At 36.9% G+C, this 20,822-nt stretch overlaps 1 protein-coding gene across 1 annotated transcript in view; it reads right to left on the bottom strand.

Moving 5' to 3' along the window:
• The window catches only part of LOC107544123 (butyrophilin subfamily 1 member A1-like), a 139,121-nt gene that overhangs the window by 78,953 nt on the left and 39,346 nt on the right, over window positions 1-20,822 (bottom strand). The window contains exon 4 of the mRNA XM_087817324.1: window positions 20,310-20,330. Coding sequence (XP_087673450.1) covers window positions 20,310-20,330 — 21 coding nt within the window. The remainder of the gene's footprint in view (window positions 1-20,309; window positions 20,331-20,822) is intronic.

Here is a 20,822-nt window from a genome sequence, read left to right on the forward strand (position 1 = left end):
GAACTATAGGATTCCATCACAGAGGTAAATATTAGTATAATTTGGGTTCCAGAAGAAGAAGAGAGGAAGAAGGGAGCAGAGATTTATTTAAAGAAATAACAGCTGAGAACTTCTTAAACCTGGTGAAAGACTGAGATAAAAGTCCATTAAGATTATAGGTCACCCTATAGTGACAATGCAAAAAGACCTTTTGAACATACATTATGATGAAAGTGTCAAAAACAATGATAAAGAGAAAATCTTAAAGGCAGCCAAGGGCAAAAAAAGAATATAAACCACAGAGGAACCCCTGTTAGACTATGAGCGGATTTCTCAGTAGAAACTCTACAGGTCAGGAGAGAGTGGGCTAACATACTCAATTTGTTGAAAGATAAATATTACCAGCAAAGAACACTTTATCTGGCAATGTTTTCTTCAGATATGGTCGGAGAAATAAAGACTGTCCCAGACATAAAAGAACTGAGCGAGTATACAATCACTTGGAAGAAATACTGAAAGGAGTATGTCAAGCTAAATAAAAACATGCTATTCAGTGACAAGAAAACATACAAAAGTACACAACACATTGGCGAATATAAAAAATATAGTCAGATTTAGAACTGCAATTCTACAATAGGATGGTGTGTTAATCACTCAGCTATACTATAAAGGTTACAGAAAAAGAGTAAAAAATAGCTATAATTACTATAAATTTTTAACAAATACACAACATAAAGACAGTAAATGATGACAACAATAATATGGAAGTGAAGAGTGAAGGGTGTAGCCTTTGTAGGCAACTGAAGATAAACTGCCAGGGGTCTAAAATGGTCTGTATTACCTATAAGATGATTTTGTAAGCCTGTGGCAAACAAAGCAAAAATCTAGATTAGATCCACAAAAGGCAAATGAAAGGGGAAAGAGCATACCCCCACAAAATAACCAATTTACAAAGTAGGCAAAAGCATAGGAAATAGAAATAATAAAAATACAAATAAGTAGATGATAATTAATAAAATGGCTCGCATTAGGAAATCCTTACAGATTAATAATTGCTCTAGGTGAAAATCAATTGAATTTACCCACCGAAAAGCAGAGTGGTTGGTTGAATAAAAACCAAGACTCAACTATATGCCATATACAAGAGACTCACTTCAGCTTTATGGTTGCACTAGACTCAAAATGAAGGGATAGGAAAACATAGCTCATACATATGGAAACCAAATGAAAGTGGGAGTAGCTTTAACTATATAAGACACAAGACTATAAGCCAAAAAGGGTAACAGTAGACAAAGAGGGTCATTATATAATGTTAAAAGCCTCAATCCATCAAGAAGGTATGCTAATCATAAGTATATACACACTCAATATCAGAGCACCTATCTCTAGCAAGCAAATACTAACAGATATGAAGGTAGAACTAACAATGCAATTATAGAATAATAGTAGGGGATTTCAAAACTCAACTTTAAACAATGGATAGCGTGTCCATACTGAAAATCAACAAGGAAATGATTTACTTGAACCACACATTAAACCAAATGGAACTAACAGACAAATAGAACTCTTTTTTTTCTATAAAAGCTAAATACACATTCTTCTCAAATGTACACAAAACATTCTTTAAGGTAGAACATATAATAACACAAAACAAGTCTTAGCAAGTTAAAGAAGGTTGAAATCATACCAAGTCTCTTTTTCAACCACAATGGTATGAAACTAGACCTCAAAAACATGAGAAAAGCTGGAAAATCTACAAATACAGGCATAGTAAACAACAAGCTTCTGAACAACCAATGGGTCAAAGAAAAAAAAATCAAAAGAGAAATCAAAGAATATCTTAAAATGAATGAATAAAAATACAAAAATACAAAATCTGTAGGGTGATGCTACAGTCCTGAGAAGGAATTTATTGCAACAAGTGCACATATTAAAAAGTTAGAAATATCATGAACAACCAAACTTTACATATCAAGGAACTAGAAAGAGAAGAAAAAATTAGGCCCAGCGTTAGCAGAAAAAAGGAAACAATAAGGATTATAGTGGAAGTAAATAAAATAGAGACCAGATAGTAATAAAAAAGATCAGGAGAGTGACATCAGAGCAAGGGCGGTGTGAGAGATACCTTTGGATGCTCCCCTTGAAATTTTAACAAAATAATCAACTATAATTAAATGAAGAATTCCCTGCTCAATATACAGGCATGCCTGAAAGACATGAGCACTAAAAGATGTAAAGGTGGGCAACTGGGAATAAGCTGGGAGACAAAAAAGGAGGAAAGCATGGTCGGCAATCGCATGCAACCCTGCGGTCAGAAACTCATGGCATGGCTCGGCCAGGAAAGGGGAGAAAGCTGGCAGTATCAGGCGCCTTCTTTGGCTGGCAGAAATAGGGAGCTGTGGGAGGCAGAATAAACGGAGCAAAGAGTGACTGAACCAGCAGTTGCCTGACAGAGCTTCAGGGTTCTGCTGCGTGGCTGTCCACTGTTGGTGGGGATGTTTCTGACAAAGAAATGGACCACAGAGCCCAGCCACCACTTGGACTCCAAAAACTCTCCTCCCATTAACCTTGGTGGTGGGTTAAGGATCATTTTATCTGTAAACCAAGAACTATTGCGCTGGAACTGCTGTTTCCCTCTGTGATGGATCCGTGGGTTTGGTGCTTTGGGTGAGACCCCACAGATGTCGAGGTCACCATTATTCTGAGGGCTAAACAAACCCCACCCCCAAGGAGCACTGCTGTCATGTATAACAGAAGCACGTGGAGGTAAAGTCTGGGAGATCACAGAGGTAAAAAATCTTATGATTTAACACTGTCCTTTAGAAAATAGTTGAAAGACCTGGTCAGAGAACACTGCTATAGAAGGGATACTTATGCCTAGACAAAGGAGACTAGTAAATACCATGAATAACCACAGTAATGAGAATGATCAGGAGAAAATGAAAAATCCCCAGAAAGCAAGCTGGAACACATGGAAATATATGATATAAATGACAAAGATTTCAAGATTGCAGTTCTGAAAATAATCGACTAGATGTGAGAAGGTACAGAGAGGCAATTCAGTGCATTCAGAAAACAAATCAATGGACAAAACAAGTATTTCACCAAAGAGATTGAAACTGTACTAAAGAGATTAGTAATATCACAGATAGGAATCTAGAAATGAGGTAGAGGGAAAAAGAGAGAGACCTGAGCATAAAGAAAAATGAAAGAACTTTATGAGAACTATCTGACTCCATCAAACATAGCAATATTAGAATAATAGGCATTCTGGAGGAAGAAGAGAAGGAGAAGGAAACAGTCTATTCAAACAAATAAATAGTGGATGAGAACTTTCTAAACCTCTGGAAAGAACTAGATCCTCAAATCAAAGAACCAAAGAGAACACCCAATTACCTCAATCCAAAGAGGCCCTGTCCAATGCATATTGTATTAAAACTGTCAAAAATTAATGACAAAGAAAAAATTCTCAAAGCACTGAAGGAAAAGAAAGAAGTGACCTACATAGGAAAACTCATCAGAGTTTTATTTGACTTCTCAGTGGAAACTCTACATGCCAGAAGAGAGTGGAACCAAATATTCAAAAGCCTGAAAGAGAAAAATTACCAGCCACAAATTATATGTCCAGCAAAATTATCCTTTAAATATGAAGGAGAAATAAAGACATTCCCAGACATACAGAAGCTGAGAGATTTTATCACCAGAAAACCTCCTTTGCAAGAATTACTCAAGGGAGCTATTCTACCTGAAACAAAAAAACATAAGGTCAGAACACTACAAGTAAGATCACCAAAGTACTTACAGCATAAACAGGGATAATTTGTGACAACATAAAGGGATAGTGGGTAAAGATCTGAACTGGCAAAGGAGAATGAACATCAGATGCACTTGAAAGAAGAAAAACTATTGCATATACGCTACTTTATTTTTTATATACCTAATGATAATCACACACAAAAATCCCAAAACCAGGACATGTAGCTTAAAAAAAGAGGACACAGAGGAAAGAAGTGTGAAACACCACCAAACAAAAGCAACAGAGAGACGTACAAAGGAAAAGAGCCAATGGAGGCACAGAGCTACCAGAAAACAAAAGATAAAATGGCTATAGGAAATCCTCATGCATCAATAATTACCCTAAATGTAAATTGTCTGAATCCACCAATAAAGAGGCACAGAGTAGTACAGTGGATTAAAAAAAAAAAAAAAAAAAACCCACAACCATATGCTGCCTACAAGAGACACATCTAAGCTACAAAGACAAAGGTAGATTCAAAGTAAAAGGGTGGAAAATGATTCTCCACGCAAATAACATCTACCAAAAAGCAGGTGTAGCCATGTTTATATCTGACAAAATAGATTTCAAGACAACAAAGATAATGAGAAAGAGGGGTAGTTTATAATAATAAAAGGAGCACTACATCAAGAAAACATTACAATTCTTAATATATATGCACCCAACCAGGGAGCACTGAAATATATACAGCAACTACTCACAGAACTAAAGAGAGAAACAGATCAAAACACAATCACAGTTGGGGACATCAATACTCCATTGAAAGCTCTGGAAAGATCAACCAATCAGAAAATCAATAAAGAAATATGGACCTTGAATGAAACGCTAGATCAAATGGACAGAATTGACATTTACAGAGCCTTTCATCCCAGAACATCAGATTATACTCTTCTCTCCAGGGCACATGGAACCTTCTCAAGGATAGACCATATGCTGGGTCACAGAACTAGCATCAACAAATTCAAGAAGATTGAAATTATACCAAGCATATTCTCTGACCACAATACCTTGAAATTAGAAATCAAATGCAAAAATGAAGTAAAGGAACCCACAAATACATGAAGAATAAACAACATATTACTAAAAGTATGACTGGGTCAAAGAAGAAATAAAAGATGACATCAAAAGATATGTAGAGGCAAATGAAAATACAACATATCAAAATTTCTGGGATGCAGCAAAAACTGTAATAGGAGGGAAGTTTATATCATTACAGGTGTACCTCAAGAAACAAGAGAAATCCCAAGTAAACAATGTAACATCACATCATAAAGAACTAGAAAAAAAGAAAAGCAACCCAAATTCAGCAGATGAAAGGAAATCATAATAATGAGAGCAGAATGGAATAAAATAGAGAACAAAAAGACTATATAAAAGTTAATTTAAAAAAGAGCTTGTTCTTCAAAACAATTAATATATTGACAAACCTCTGGCTAGACTCACTAAGGAAAAAAGAGGAAAGATTCATATAAAGGAAATCAGAAATGAGAAGGGAGACATCACCACAGATATCACAGATATACAAAGGATCATACTAGAATATTATGAAAGACTATATGCCACCAAATTCAACAACCTAGAAGAAATGGATAAGTTCCCAGGAATATATAACCTTCTGAGACTAAATCATGAAGAACAGGAAAATCTAAATAGACCAATCAGCAGCAAGGAAATCAAAACAATCATCAAAAAACTACCAAAAAATAAAATCCCAGGAGCACATGGCTTCACCAGTGAATTTTACCAAATGTTCAAATAAGATTTAAAACCTATCCTTTTCAAACTCATCAAAAAATTTGAATAAAAGGCAATACTTCCCAACACATTTTATGAGCTCAATATAACCCTGAGACCAAAACCTGGTGAAGATAACAGAATAAAAGAAAACTACAGACCAATAACTCTGATGTATACAGATGCAAAAATCCTAAACAAAATGCTTGCAAATTGAATACAGCAGTACAAAAATAATACATCACGATCAAGTGGGGTTTATTCCAGGGGCACAAAGATGGTTCAACATACATAAATCAAACATTGTAATAAACCACATTAACAAAAGAATTGATAAGAATCATATGATCTTATGAGTAGATGCAGAAAAAGCAGTTGATAAGATAAAACATCCATTTATGATAAAAAAAAACACTCAATAAAATAGTATTAGAAGTAAAATATCTTAACACAATAAAGGCCAAATATGATAAATCCTTAGCTAATATCATACTCAATGGTGAAAAGCTGAAAGCCTTTCCTGTAAGATCAGAAACAGGACAAGGATTTCCACTCTCACCACACTTATTCAACATAGTTTTGGAAGTCCTAACCAAAGCAATAATGCAAGAGAAAGATGTAAAAGGCATCCAAATAGAGAAGAAAGTAAAACTGTGACTTTTGGGTGGTGACATGATTCTGTACATAAAAAACCCTAAAGACTCCATTAAAAAAAAAAAACTGTGAGAAACAATAAACAAAAACAGTAAAGTTGCCAGATACAAAAATCAATATACAGGAGAGACAACAAGATGGCAATGTCGATAACAGTGATACCCACTGCCTCCCACAGCCACATCAAAATTACAACTAAAATATACAACAATCATCATTCAGAACCTCCTGAAAACTAGTTAAACAAAAATACTAAAACTAAGGAACTGAAGAAGCATCAAGACTGGTTGGAGGGGCAGAGACGCAGGGTAGAATCTGGGATGAATCACAGAGACATGGCCACAGTCCCACACCCGGTCCTGGGGCTTAAAACCAGGAGGGATATCTTGGCAATGGAGGTTTCCTGGAGAAGTGAGGAGTCCCAGCCCCACATCAGGCCCCCCAGTGCAAGGTTCCAGTGCTGGGAAGAAAAGTCCCCACAACATCAGGTCATAAAAACCAATGGGGATTGTGACCGAGTGAGTGGAGGCAGTGGGAGTCCCAGGCTTTCCTCTTAATTGGCCTACAAACAACTTACTGGAACTTGCTCCTTCTGAGCTCCAGTGCTAAGCAGCAGCTTGAAAGGAATCTGGACATTCATGGAGGAACCAACTTGCCTGAAATTGGGGCAAGAGCTGGAAGGGCAGCTTTCTTATAGACAGAGGAGGTGGCAGAGGCCATTGCTCCTTTGATGAGCCCCCACCCCTACAGAGCCCACAGGCAGGAGCCATATTTGAATCTCCAACAACCTGACTCACACCTTTCACCCTCCCCTGGTGATTTCAGAAGACCCCACCCCTTCCTACTTGCAAACTCATCCAAGCCATGTCTAGTGTCTTTTCTATGTCAGTGGCCTCTCTTGCCTCATGCTTAAGAATTTCCTAAAGTTTCTGAAACCAGCAGCGGCTGGCCTCAGCATGCCCCATACCTCTTGATAAGTGGCCCCAGGCCTGGCACCTGCAGCACCCTGCATTGGTTCATAGCTTGGCATCTCCTGGATACTTCCAAGCCCAGCACAAAAAGCAGCCATCTATGGATTGCTGAGTAGCTCATGCTGGGTGGTCCTGGGCAGGGTAGGCAGAGGCTAACTTTGCAGCTCCCAGGAGGCCCCCAAAACAGTGCACCTGGTGGTCAGCTTTGACCACACTGGATTATAACCCTACCACATCCACAAGCAACACACTCAAGTGGTGGGTTCAGTGAACACCAAAGCTCCATTGAAGTAAATCTTACTCCATAGGGGTGTCTCCAGCACAGCAGCTCTTTGGCTATAGTTGCAGCTAGTCCTCACAGCTGACTGGCCTGGGGGTCAATTCCTCCCAGGGATGCCAACAGCAACCAAGGCTAAACTACAACAGGACAGTGCACACAGTCCACACAGGGGAGCACCTAGAAGGCCCAGCTCAGGTGACTGGGGAGGCTGAGCCAGTGGACCCTACAGGACACCTACTACACAAAGCCACTCTACAGATTCCAGGAGACATAACAGCTCTACCTAATACATAGAAACAAACACCTAGAAGCAGCCAAAATGTGGAGGCAAAGAAACATGTCAAAAAGGAAAAAATAGAAGAAATCTCCAGAAAAAGAACTAAATGAAATGGAGCCAAGCAAGCTACTAGATACAGAGTTCAGAATTATGGTTATAAGGATGCTCAAGGATCTTAGTAAGACTATTACGGAAACTAGTGAGATCATCAGTGACATAATAAAGAACCAATCAGAAATGGAGGCTACATGAGCTGAAATGAAGAATAACTTACAGGGAATCAACAGTAGAGTAGAGGACGCTGAGAATCAAATCAGCAATTTGGGATATGAGGATGCAAGAAACACCCAATGAGAAGAGCAAAAGGAAAAAATAATCCAGAAAAGAAGATAGTGAAAGGAGTCTGTGGGACAAGTTGAAGCAGCCCAACATTCATATTATTGGGATAGCAGAAGGGGAAAAAAGAGAGCAAAAAATTGAAAACTTATTTGAAAAAATGACAGAGGACTTCCCTTACCTGGTGAAAGAAATAGACTTACAAGTCCAGGAAGCACAGAGGCTCCCAAACAAGAGGAATCCAAAGAGGTCCACACCAAGACACATCATAATTAAATTGCCAAAGGTTAAAGTCAAAGAGAGAAACTTAAAAACAGCAAGAGAAAAGCAGCTAGTTACCCACAAGGGCGCTCCCATACGACTGTCAGCTGATTTCTCAACAGAAACTCTGCAGGCCAGAGGGAGTGGCAAGAAATATTCAAAGTGATGAAAAGCAAGAACCTACAGCCAAGATTGCTCTACCCAGCAAAGCTATCATTTAGAACTGAAGGTCAGATAAAGAGCTTCACAGATAAGAAAAAGCTAAAGGAGTCCATCACCACCAAACCAATATTACATGAAATGTTAAATGGTCTTCTCTAAGAGGAAGCTAATGCACACAAAAATCTGACAAACAGAAGAGACCCAGAGACATTGAAACATGCAACAGAAGGTCATTTCTCAGAGGAAAGATGGAAGGGGGTGGTGGATGGGAAGAGATTAACCAGAAGTTACAGGCATATATGCATAAACCATGGACACAGACAATAATGAGGTGAAGGCCTCGGGATGGAGGGAGTCAATGGGGGGGGGGGGATGGGACACCTGTAATAAGTTCAACAATAAAGATAAATTTTTTTAAAAATCAATATACAAAAATCCATTGTCTTCCTTTTTACTAACAAAACTTCAGAAAAAAGAAATGAATAAAACTATTCCTTTAACAATTGCAACCAAAAGAATAAAATACCTGGGAATAAACTTAACAAAGAACATGAAATGCCTACATACTGAAAATTTAAAAGCATTATTAAAAGAGATTGAAAAAGACACAACAAAATAGAAAAATATCCTATGTTCAATGATTGGAAGAATCAGCATACTTAAAATGGTCATATTACCAAAAGCAATATACAGATTTAATGCCATCCTGATGGAAATACCAGTAATTTTTCGAAGGAAAAGAACCAAAAAAAATCAGATTTGTATGGAACCACAAAAGACCCTGAATAGCAAAAACAATACTGAGATAAAAGAACACAGCTGGGGGTATCATGCTACCTTACTTCAAATTATAATAGAGAACTACAATAATCAAAACAGCATGGTATTGGTACAGAAACTGACACACAGATGTGTGGAACAGAATAGAGAGCCCAGATATAAAACCACATATATATGGGCAGATAATTTTTGACAAAGGAGCCAGAAACACACAATGGAGTAAAGACAGTCTCTACAATAAATGGTGCTGGAAAAACTGAAAAGTCAAATGCAAAAGAATGAAAGTGGATTACAGTTTTTCCCCATGTACAAAATTAACTCATAATAGAATAAATACCTAAATGTAAGACCCAAAACAATAAGTTACAAAGAAGAAAACATAGGTACCAAACTTATGGACCTTGGTCGTGGGGAACATTTTATGAACTTGACCCCAAAGGCAAAAGAAGAAAAGGCAAAAATAAATGAATGGGACTATATCAAACTAAAAAGCTTCTGCACAGCAAAAGAAACTGACAACCAAACAAAGAGGGAGCCAACCAGATGGGAGAAAATATTTTCAAAGAGTCTCTCCCACAAAGGTTTAATCTTCAAAATATATTACATAAAGATCTCACAAAACTCAAGACCAAACAAACAACCCTATCCAAATGTGGGCAGAGGACCTGAACAGACACCTCTCCCAAGAAAACATACAAACAGCCAATAGATATATGAAAAGATGTTTGACCTCATTAGCAATTAGAGAAATGCAAATCAAAACTACAATGAGATACCACCTCATACCTGTTAGAATGGCTATTATGAACAAGGCTAGTAATAACAAGTGTTGGAGAGGTTGTGGAGAAAAGGGAACCTCATTCACTGCACCGCAGTGAATGTAGACTGGTGCGGCCACTATGGAAAGCAGTCTGATGATTCCTCAAAATATTAAGACTAGAGGGACCATATGACCCAGTAATCCCTCTCTTGGGTATATACCCAAAAATGTCAAAAACAAGTACTTGCAAAGATATGTGCACCCCTATGTTCATTGCAGTATTATTCATGGTGGCCAAGACAAGGAAACAACCAAAGTGTCTTGTGATAGAGGACTGAGTAAAGAAGGTGTGGTGCATGTACACAATGGAATACTACTCAACCATAAGAAAGGGTGAAACAACAACAAGGATGGACTTTGAGAATATTATACTAAGTAAAATAATTCAGTAAGAAAAAGCTAAGAAACATATGATTTCACTCATGTGTGGGATGGAAAACTGGAATTCATGGACACAAACAGCAGCATGGTGGTTGTTTTAGAGGGAAGGGGGTGGAGATGAAAGGTGTCTTAATATATGGTGATAGAAGAATATATGAGTTTTGGTGGTTGGCTCATAGAGCAATATACAGATCTTGTAACATAGAAACCCACACCTGAAACCAATATGCTTATATTGACCATTTTCACCCCAATAAACTTAATTAAAAAATCAACCAATGAATGCATAAAAAAAAAAAGAAATGTGTTTCCTTTGTAGAAGAGTTTTGCCTAACTCACTTCTCTTTCCATTCCTGCCTATTCATTTCATTCTAAGCACATTCTCCAAGTTAAGTTATTATACATGAAATTTAAGATATGATTCAAAGACTGATATATGTTTTTCTAATAAAGGATTCACATTTGGTTGTAAATACCAATTTGTATTTCTTAATGTCTTCACCTTTTTTACCTACTTATCAATGGGACCTCCCTTCTGGAAACCATCAAAATCTTCTTTGTATTTATGAATCTCCCTTGATTTTTTTGTTTGTATATTTTGTTCTTTAGATTCCATATATAAGTGGAAGCATATGGTGTCTGTCTTTCTCTGTGTGACTTATTTCACGTATCACAATACCTTCTATATCCACCCATATTGATGTGATTCTGAGAATTGGATGTACAGTGCTCAAAAATCATCTCACTAATTTGATAAAATAAAATTTCACTTTCACACATTCCTGATGCCAGAGGGTCTGTGATTGGAAATAACAACATACAAGGAGCTGAACTACTACTCCCTCTAAAGAGTGGAGTCGATATAAGGTCTATCAGTCATTCATCTTGCACTGAGACTTTTACCTATTACAGAATAAAATTAAATAACACACTCATACACAAGAGTACTTAAAAAGAGAGGAGTAATAAGAGCACAAGTACCCATCATTCCAAAACACTATCTGTAGCAGCTGTCATTTAGAGCCTGGTCCATATATTATTATATCAATATACTATGGAATTGAAATCCCTTTGAAAGAAATTATTGTTAAGAAATTGTCATGACAAAGAGAATGTATAATTATCAGTATTACATTTGTGTTATAAATTAATCCTTGGGCATCATTATAGGGTATTGTCTCCCATGTCTTTCACAGAAAAAATTAAGAATATATACATATATACATATATATTCTTAATTTAATATATATATTTAACTTAGCATTCTCTGCCTCATGAAATCCTCCTACAAATATTAATCAGAAATTAGTTTTCCAGCTAATTCCAAGATGGCATCAGATTGGGTGGAAGCTAAATTGATACTCTCCCAGGACAAAAGTGGAATTACAAGTAAAATATAAACAAACCATCCTGAATAATTAACTGAAGATTAGCTGGATATCACCCTCATAACCAAGGACATAAAGCAGAGATCACATAGAGACTGGTAGGAAATGTGGAGGCGTGAGAAAGCTGGCTGAGCTCCCACAGACAGCAACTTAAGTTCTAGAGGAATATCTCAGCTATGAGGGTTTCCCACTGATAACTCTGGGGCCTAAACCCCAAGCTGGACTTCCCAGCCCAGAGAACCAGAACTGAGAAAGGTGCCCATATAAAATCTGGCTGTGAAGAGCAGTGGAATTTCTGTCTGCCAGGGAGAGATAGCTAGAAATGAAGGCACCCTCTTAAAAGGCCAATGCACAAAGCTTTGTGTGCAGCCTCTTACCTTGGGCTCCTGCAGAGGGAGAGCAGAGTCGACTGGCTATGTTTGGGGAAAGTATGGTTGTGTTGGCTTAGGGGATGGAGCTCAGAAGGCAGCCATTTGGATTTTTGTGCTGAGTCATTCCCCCATGTGGCAGAGGACATCTTTCTCAGGCAGACATTTACTGTCCAGGAACTTTTCCCTGGGAGGGAAACAATTTCCCAATAAAAACCTCTCACCCCACCCTGTGGAGTTTCTACAGCCTGAGGATCATTAAGAGACTGAATAACAATTATCCTCTGGGTGCTTTGAGCCTTTGCCTGATTTGCTTCTGGACTCAGGGCTTGGAAAAGCAGACCTTGGTGCTCATCTTGGTCCATTCCAAATGCACTCAGCCTCAGCAGGGTGAGCCACAAGCTGTGAAGTGCAGAAAGCTTCACGCAGGGTCCTCAATGCCAGTCACAAGTAGCATCTGACACTGGCCTGCACCAGAGACTATCCAAAAGGCTGGGAGTCCTAGTAGAGCTACCTAATACATAGAAACAAATCCAAACAGGCAGCCAAAATGAGGAGACAAAACTTAAAAAAAAAAAAAAAAACAAGCCTCAGAGAAAGAACAAAAGATTTCTCCAGGAGAAGAGCTAAATGAAATGGAGATAAGTAATCAATCAGATATAGAGTTCAGAATACTTATCATGAGTATACTCAACAGCATCAGAAAAGAGATGGAAACCATGAAGGAAATTAAGAATGACAGAGTAGAAATTAAAAATACAGTGGAAGGAATAAACAGCAGATTAGGGGAAGCTGAGGATCAGATCAGTGAATTGGGAGACAGGGTAGAAAAAAATCACTCAGAGAACCAAAATGAAAAAAAATTAAAAACAGGAGGACAGTTTAAGGTAACTATGGGACAATATGAAATGTAACATTACTCACATCATAAGAGTGCCAGAAGAGGTCGAAAGTAAGGAAAATTTAGAGAAACTACTTGAAGGAATAATGGCAAAAAAATTCCCTAACCTGATGAAGGAAAAAGTCACACAATTTCAGGAGGCACAGAGAGTCCCACACAAGAAGAACTCAAAGAGGCCCACTCCCAGACATATCATAATTAAACTGCCAAAAGTTGAAGAGAAAGATAAAATCTTAAAGGCAGCAAAAGAAAAGCAAGCTGTTAACTACAAAGAAGTTCCCATAAGGCTGTCAGCTGATTTCTCATCAGACTTCTATAGGCTAGAAGGGAATGATATTTAAGGTAATAAAAATCAAGGATCTGAAACCAAGACTACTTTATCCAGCAAGGCTATCATTCAAAATAGGTGGTGAAATAAAGAGCTTCCCAGACAAAAATAAAAAGCTAAAGGGGTTTATCACCACAATACCAGCATTGCAAGAAATGTTAAAGGGACTGCTGTAGTAAGAATTTGAAATAGAGAGAAAGAGAAACATAGGAATATAGAAATAAAATGGCAATAGATAAGTACCTATTAATAATAACCTTAAATGTGAGTGGATTAAATGTTCCAGTCAATACATAGGGTAGCTGAATGGATAAGAAAACATAACCCAAATATATGCTGTCTACAAGATTCCCACCTCAGAACAAAAGACACAGGCTGGAAAAAAATAAAACAAACAAACAAACAAAAACTACTGGAGGACATTAAAGGAGAGATCCATAGTAATACAGTATTAGTAGGGGACTTTAACACTCCACTGACTTTACTGGATAGATCTTCCAGACAAAAACTCAACAAGGAAAACAGTGACTCTAAATGACACACTAGATCAGATGGATTTAATTGATGCTTACAAAACATTTCATCCCAAAGCTGAAAATATATATACTCCTCAAATGCACATGGGGCATTCTCAAAGATAGGCCACATGTTTCAACACAAAACAAGTCTCAACAAGCTCAAGAAGACTGAAATCATATCAAGCATCTTCTCATTCATTTACACCCCTGAGTACTATACAGTTGTAAGGATCTCTTACCCTTTGAGACAGCACGGTAAGACCTGGAGAGAATTATGCTAAGCAAAATAAGCCAGCAGAGAAGGACAAGTATCTCATGATCTTACTCATATGTGGAATCTAATGAACAAAATAATCCGATGAAGAAAATAGATTCAGAGGCATAGAAGCATGGGACAGACTTACAAATCTCAGAGTGAAGGCAGGAGTCAAGGGGTGGATGGGGAGAGGAAAAAACAATTTTTAAAAAAGGAAATTAGTTTTCCAAAATGATAATTTTGTCATTGAAAGTGCAAAACAGTAAGAAGTGTTACTCTGGTTGGAAATAATCTTCCAGTAATAATCATGGGAAATGTTTGTACATTACAATCACTTGGGTGATGTATGCAAGGGCAGAGGTAAATATAAGCCTTAAGTTCATCTTTGACCTATTAATGATAAGAGAATTTACACAAGATTTGAAAAGCAATGCATCGTCAAATTTTACTCAGAATTTTTGGAATTTTTTTGCCTCCCTTAAGGTTAGGAAAATATCAGTGTTATAGGAATGGTCACTCTAGTATGGATGTATGAGGGTGGCATAATCTTTGACTATGTTCCAGAAAGATAAACAAAATACAAACCATGTGCTTATCAACCTAATGCCCTTCATCTTACCAGCTTCTTAGGGAAACTGTAACAAATTGAGAAAACAGTATAAGCCAATGTTGGTAGGGAGAACACACAAATAGCATAGGGAAGGGAGGAGCGGGGTGGGAAGAGATTAATCAAAGTATTCATTTGCTTATATGCATCACCCATGGACACAAACGATAGGGAGGTGAAGAAGGGGTGAGGTTGGAGCCAGGTGGAGGGGAGCAAAATGGAAGAAATGGGGGGCATCTGTAATACTCTCAACAATAAAAATAAATTTTAAAAAAGAAATAGAAAAAATGGAAGGTTGGGAAATTGAAATGGATAGATCTAATGTGGGAGAAGTCCATAACCAACTTGTTGGGAAAGGAACTGTTAGATGGGCCAGGTACACAAACTCCAGTACAGAAAACTCACCAGGGCAGGAAGCCCTGGATGCTTGGCCAGGAGTGAAACTGGGAAAAGAAGAACTTTGTCCCCAGGTAACCTATCCTCCCCTTGCATATCACTGGCCACTTGGTTTAGACCCAGTAATCATTCCTCCCTAAAGATAACATCTAGACCTCAGTTGTATTACAGCTCCAGGACCAGAAAAGCATTGAAACCAGCCACTTGTCTGGTGCCTTGGCTGCCTCAGGACTAATGACCCCCTGCTTTGGCAATGATCAATCAATGGAGATCAGGACCCTGAAAGAGCACACTTGGAAAGCTGATGAATAGTCTATTGAGACCCTCCCCTGAGACTTCCCCTCAGATTCCCGTCTGCAAGAAAGAGATAAATATGCTCAGGAAAAAGGACCCAGTGCACACTCTCCACTGGGGGGCACAGCAGCACAATCTCCATCCCTCTTCTTCCCTCCTTGGGGAATCCACTAGACTTGCAACCAGAGGAACAATGGGCAGTGACAGCTTGTCCCAGGCTTACCCCTGAACCTCTCTCCAAGGCCCCCTTCTCCCTCTCCAATTTCTCAGTGAGCCAAAGCAGTCAAGACGAGGCTCTCCTGTTGCTTCTTCTATGCTCTTCCTTGCTTCACTGTCCCAAGTATATTTTTGCTGCCATCGCAGACCCAATAACCTTTGGCTCAGGGATGTGTAGCCCTTCCCGCTGGCTATCCCATCCCCTTTTAATAAATTTGATTTTTATTTATTCACCCATTTGAGATGGCTATTTAGCCTGCCTGGGCACCACCAACCATTAACGTTTCAGGAGGGTAGAAATCTAGGCGAGTAAGTCAATGAATGTCAGACACTGTAGACTGCAGGGAATATTAAGGAAACAAGATACCAGTCATTTAAATAGGATGGGGAATAATAGGTTTCAGAAAACATACTTTCATATTGCTTTGGTCTTTCTGAAAAACAGAATGAAGGGATCAAGGTAAATATCAGGATGAAGAAATAGACAAGGAAAAAAAGAGTCAAAGAATCCAACTGTTCAAAATTCTACATGTAGCAACAATCATAAAAAACCTGCTATACACATTAAATTGATATATTTCTGGAATGAATTCACTTGGAATTAAAATGTTCATGAAAAAAATGGCATTGCAAGGAATGTGTTAAGTTCTGAGGATTTTACTTATGTTGTAGAAAAAATCTTTTGGAACATTCCAAGGAAATTTATTTCCAAGTACTTCAGTTCAAATATTGAGACTTGAGAAATACATAATCATTGAACATTTAAATTGATCTAAAATTCTCCATTAAATATTAACAGGCATTGGAGTTTAGCAGTATTAAAATAGTGTTAATCTAAAAGTCAAAGAGAAAAACAGGTGGTAAGGTTGTATATAAAATCATTTCCAGGAAAATCATGGAAAATATTTGTAGACCTCTGAACAGATTCAAAATATGTATAAGGGCAGTGGGAATATAAGCCTAATGTTCACACTTGACCATGGAATTATATATGTGTATGTTTTTGTGTGTGAATATGTATGTATGTATGTATATGTAAATATAGGTATATGTATATAGGTGTGTGTATATAAATATATATGTATACATATGTAAATCTAAAATGATTTTGAAAGGAAAAGGATTGACTAACTTTACTAAGTATATGAGGATTATTTTCACATGTCTTAAGATCAGGAAAATATCACATGATGACCTAAATATGGAATTAATTACTTTGACCTGCATTTGAATATGTTCCAGAAAGATAGACAGATTGAGAACCAGTCCATGTGCCTGTCAAACTAATGCCTTTCATTTCACCAAGTTACTGAAAATACAGCTGTTTTCTGAAGATCAGCAAAAGCCAATGTTTTTCCTGCAACAATGGTATGGAATGCATACAATGCAATGGAAATATATGGAAGTTTGGAAAATTGAATTGGAGAGACTTAATATGACAGAAGACCTTAGAAAGTTAATTAAAGTGGTAAAGGTAACTATCCAGGAAAAGAGGGAGCCAATCAATGGCATGTAGATTAACAGAAGGGAATATAAAGGTCATACACTTTATTAGGGTCATGAGTAAGGATTTTATAAATGTGTAGCATGTGCTTTCACAGGTTTTCTTAAAAACAAAATAGAGACATCAATGTAAACATTGTGTAACAGAAATAAGAATAAAACTCAATATCCACTCAAATTTCTATTTCAAATGTATCCTCTCAGGCTGCTGATAAACACACAGGCGCAACACTGCATATCGGCACAGACATCTCACCCACACACAGGTGTTCCAAGCAGTGCTTGAGACCTCAGTATTTTCCCGAGAGCACTCTTTTCAAAATGAAAATTACCATAAACTGAAATTTTTTAAAAATGTAAATAATATTTCTCAAGGTGACCTATTGAAGTATTTCTTATCCCCTTTGACATTACCTAGGATTTTACTGTTCAATGTGCAAGATTCATGAGTTCTTTGGCTTAATTAGTGAGCACAGTCAATTGTAGTGTTTGCAGCAGCTATGTTGTATACAGTAGGGACAAACAGTAAATTAGAGGACCTTGAACCAATGTCTGTAGAAGTACAACAATGTTCTATTCATAGACCACTCTATTTACAACATTTTTATCAACCTTGTGTTATGTGAATGTCTATTTTAACTGCCAGATAAATAAAATACTTTCATATTAAATTCCAAGAAAAAAAAAGAAATGAAGTATTACATGACAATCAGTTGGGTAAATAAATTTACATAAGCATATCCTGGACAAATTTATGAAATATATTTTGAAGAGAACTGAGAAATAAAGTGAAAAGATCCAAGGAAACATCAAGGAAACAAAAACAAAGAAAATTAAATTTTATTCAAAAATTTACATTTAAAGTTAAAATTATTAGAATGCAGATCAACATACACACACATGTTATGGGAAGGTACGTGTAAACACAGAGTGACTCAATGCTCACGTTTATCCAAGAATATGATCCAAAAAATGAAGAGGGGCATAAAAGGAGTCTTTTGACTGAATGGAGAAATAAATATTAAAATTTTAGGTCTCGATCATTCTTGAGGCTTTTTATTATTCATTTTCTAAGATTTAGTAAGTTCTGTGGTTGCTGCTAAAGATATATATTAAATCAATTCAGGTATCAGGATAACAATATTGTATAAATTAGACAAAATCACTGAGTTAGACAATATAAACCTTTTTTTTTTTCTTGAAGTTAGACATGTAATACACTGGGCATCTCCATTGACATCTATGTCATGCAATGAACATAACTTTGTTTTATGTGGGTGTTCATTGCAACCCATGCCTAAATTAAGCTTATATTAATTAAATCAAAAGGAAAAAAGAAAAATAAATTATTGTCTCTGAACTGAGTTCTAAGTCGCAGGACTTGATGTGTCTTGCACAAAAGTGACATATCAGCCACACTGTAAATGCCAGAACTTCAGACGTATGTGAATAGTAACATTGGCCACAGAAGAAATGTCTGCATAGGTCACAACAATGGCAAAGATCACAGAAGTTATAATGGGGAAAATCGAATAACAAATGAATATGAAAACACTGATTGGAGAGACAAAAAAAAATGAGAAAAAATAATACAAAAATATTTAGATATTGGAGTTGAAGAAGATGGTCATTGACTCAACGAGGTACCATTGAAGCCCAAGGTATAAATAACAGAGGAAACCATGACTAGGTAACTACATTAACAAGACCTGCCTTTTTCTTCCTCAGGTTTATTGATTAAATAAAAGAAAGAAGGAAACAATTCCTCCAAAGTGAAGGCATAATGTCAGAAATAGAGGAAGACAAAAATCTCAATACTCCAATAGTTACTTTCTGGAGTCCTACCGAATACTCATTTCTGAGATTGGAACCACAAGTTTCAAAGGCCCCTCACCAAACAGAGGAAATGTAGCTCTTCTTCCCTTTAACTTTTGCTGCCAAAAGATCTAAGATTCAAAGTGGCACCATGAGAGGAGTTGCAATCACTTCCTCGGGTTAAACAATGTCAAACATTGGTCTTTTATTTTGCCTCTACATCTTATAGAAAAAGAGTAAACTCACACACTCAAACACAACACAGGTATTAAAAAGAGATAAAAAAATGAATAAAGGTAACAGTCTTTACAAATTATGTCTATAGCATTAGCCATATAAAATTGTCACATACATTAAATAGACATTTATTTAACTTTATTTCCTTTGAAATCAAGAATATAATTATAAAATGTCTTTTTAAGGAGTATATTGTATTTTAAGGTTTATATTCCTTTTCTATGAAAATTATGGTCGATATCCTAGGATAATTATATCCTGTGCCATTTCCATGAAAACCTGCAATTTAAAGATGTGTTATAATGGGCCACTCCTTGTGACACAAAAGTTTTCTACAAATATTTAACACAAATGCAGCTGGTCATACTAAAAATTGTGTCATTGAAAATAAAAAACGAAAGTTTTATTATGGTTGTATATAAAAATATTTCCAGGATATTCATGGGTAATATTTGTACACCTGGGTAGTTTGTGTAATATGTTCAAGGAAAATGGAAAAATAGGACTCAAGTTCACAATTGACCATTGGATGTTATCAAAATTTACACAGGCTTTAAAAAGACAGTGAATAAATAAACTTTATTCAATATGTTAGATGTCTTCTCGCATCTCTAAAGGTTATAAAATGTATAAAAGATATAAAAGTGGGCCTTTTAGTTTGTTGTCAATGACATAGGTCCTTTCTTTGGACATGTTCTATAAGACATACAGAATGAAAACCATGTGTCTTCCAACCCAAAGCCCTTCATGTCACCAACTTATTAATTAAAATGTTACAAGTCTCTGGAAATTAAAAAGCCAATGTTGATAGTGAGAAATGGTATGGAAATGGTCAAAGAAGAAACATGAATACTGGAAGGTTGGGAAATTAAAATGGGGAGACTTAATATGAGAGAAGTCCATAAACAATTTTAGAAGGAGTGAAACATAGACCTCCAGGAGAAGAGTGAGCCAATGGATAGTATAGAGATTAAAAGGTAGGGAAGGTTAAGGCAAGCAGAAACTAGTTATTTCAAAAGGGTTGAGAGCAATGGGTTGACAAAAAGTTTACCATTTCTTTCCTTGAATTTTTCTGAAAAACAAAATAAGGAGATTGGTGTGAATATCAGGAAAAAAATAAAGTGAATTAAAATTTATGCAAAATTTTTATTTAAAATTAAAACTACGAGGATGCAGATAAGCACACACATACACTTTGCATGTAAGCACACACACAATCACAAACACACAGGGAAATGTCATTACATGGAGAATTTTCAAGTGCCATGAATTTTATTTCTGTTGTAGAAAAAAATCTTTGGCAACATCCCAAGGTAATTGGGAAACAAGACTCTAAAGCTTCTTTCCCTCTAGTTGTGTGTGTGTGTGTGTGTGTGTGTGTGTGTGTGTGTGTGTGTGTGTGTGTCTTTCAGGAGATAACAACAGGCCTCTCTACAATGTTCAGGAGACCATGGAACCAAGCCAATCACACTGGTCACAGAGGCTGGAGCAGGCACAGTTACAACAGCCCCATCACCCTAAACCGACCTCAGGAGCACAGCAGCACCAAGGTTCAGAGAACTCA

This window comes from Miniopterus natalensis, chromosome 5 (assembly GCF_054644295.1).
Source record: "Miniopterus natalensis isolate mMinNat1 chromosome 5, mMinNat1.hap1, whole genome shotgun sequence".
NCBI lineage: Eukaryota > Metazoa > Chordata > Mammalia > Chiroptera > Miniopteridae > Miniopterus > Miniopterus natalensis.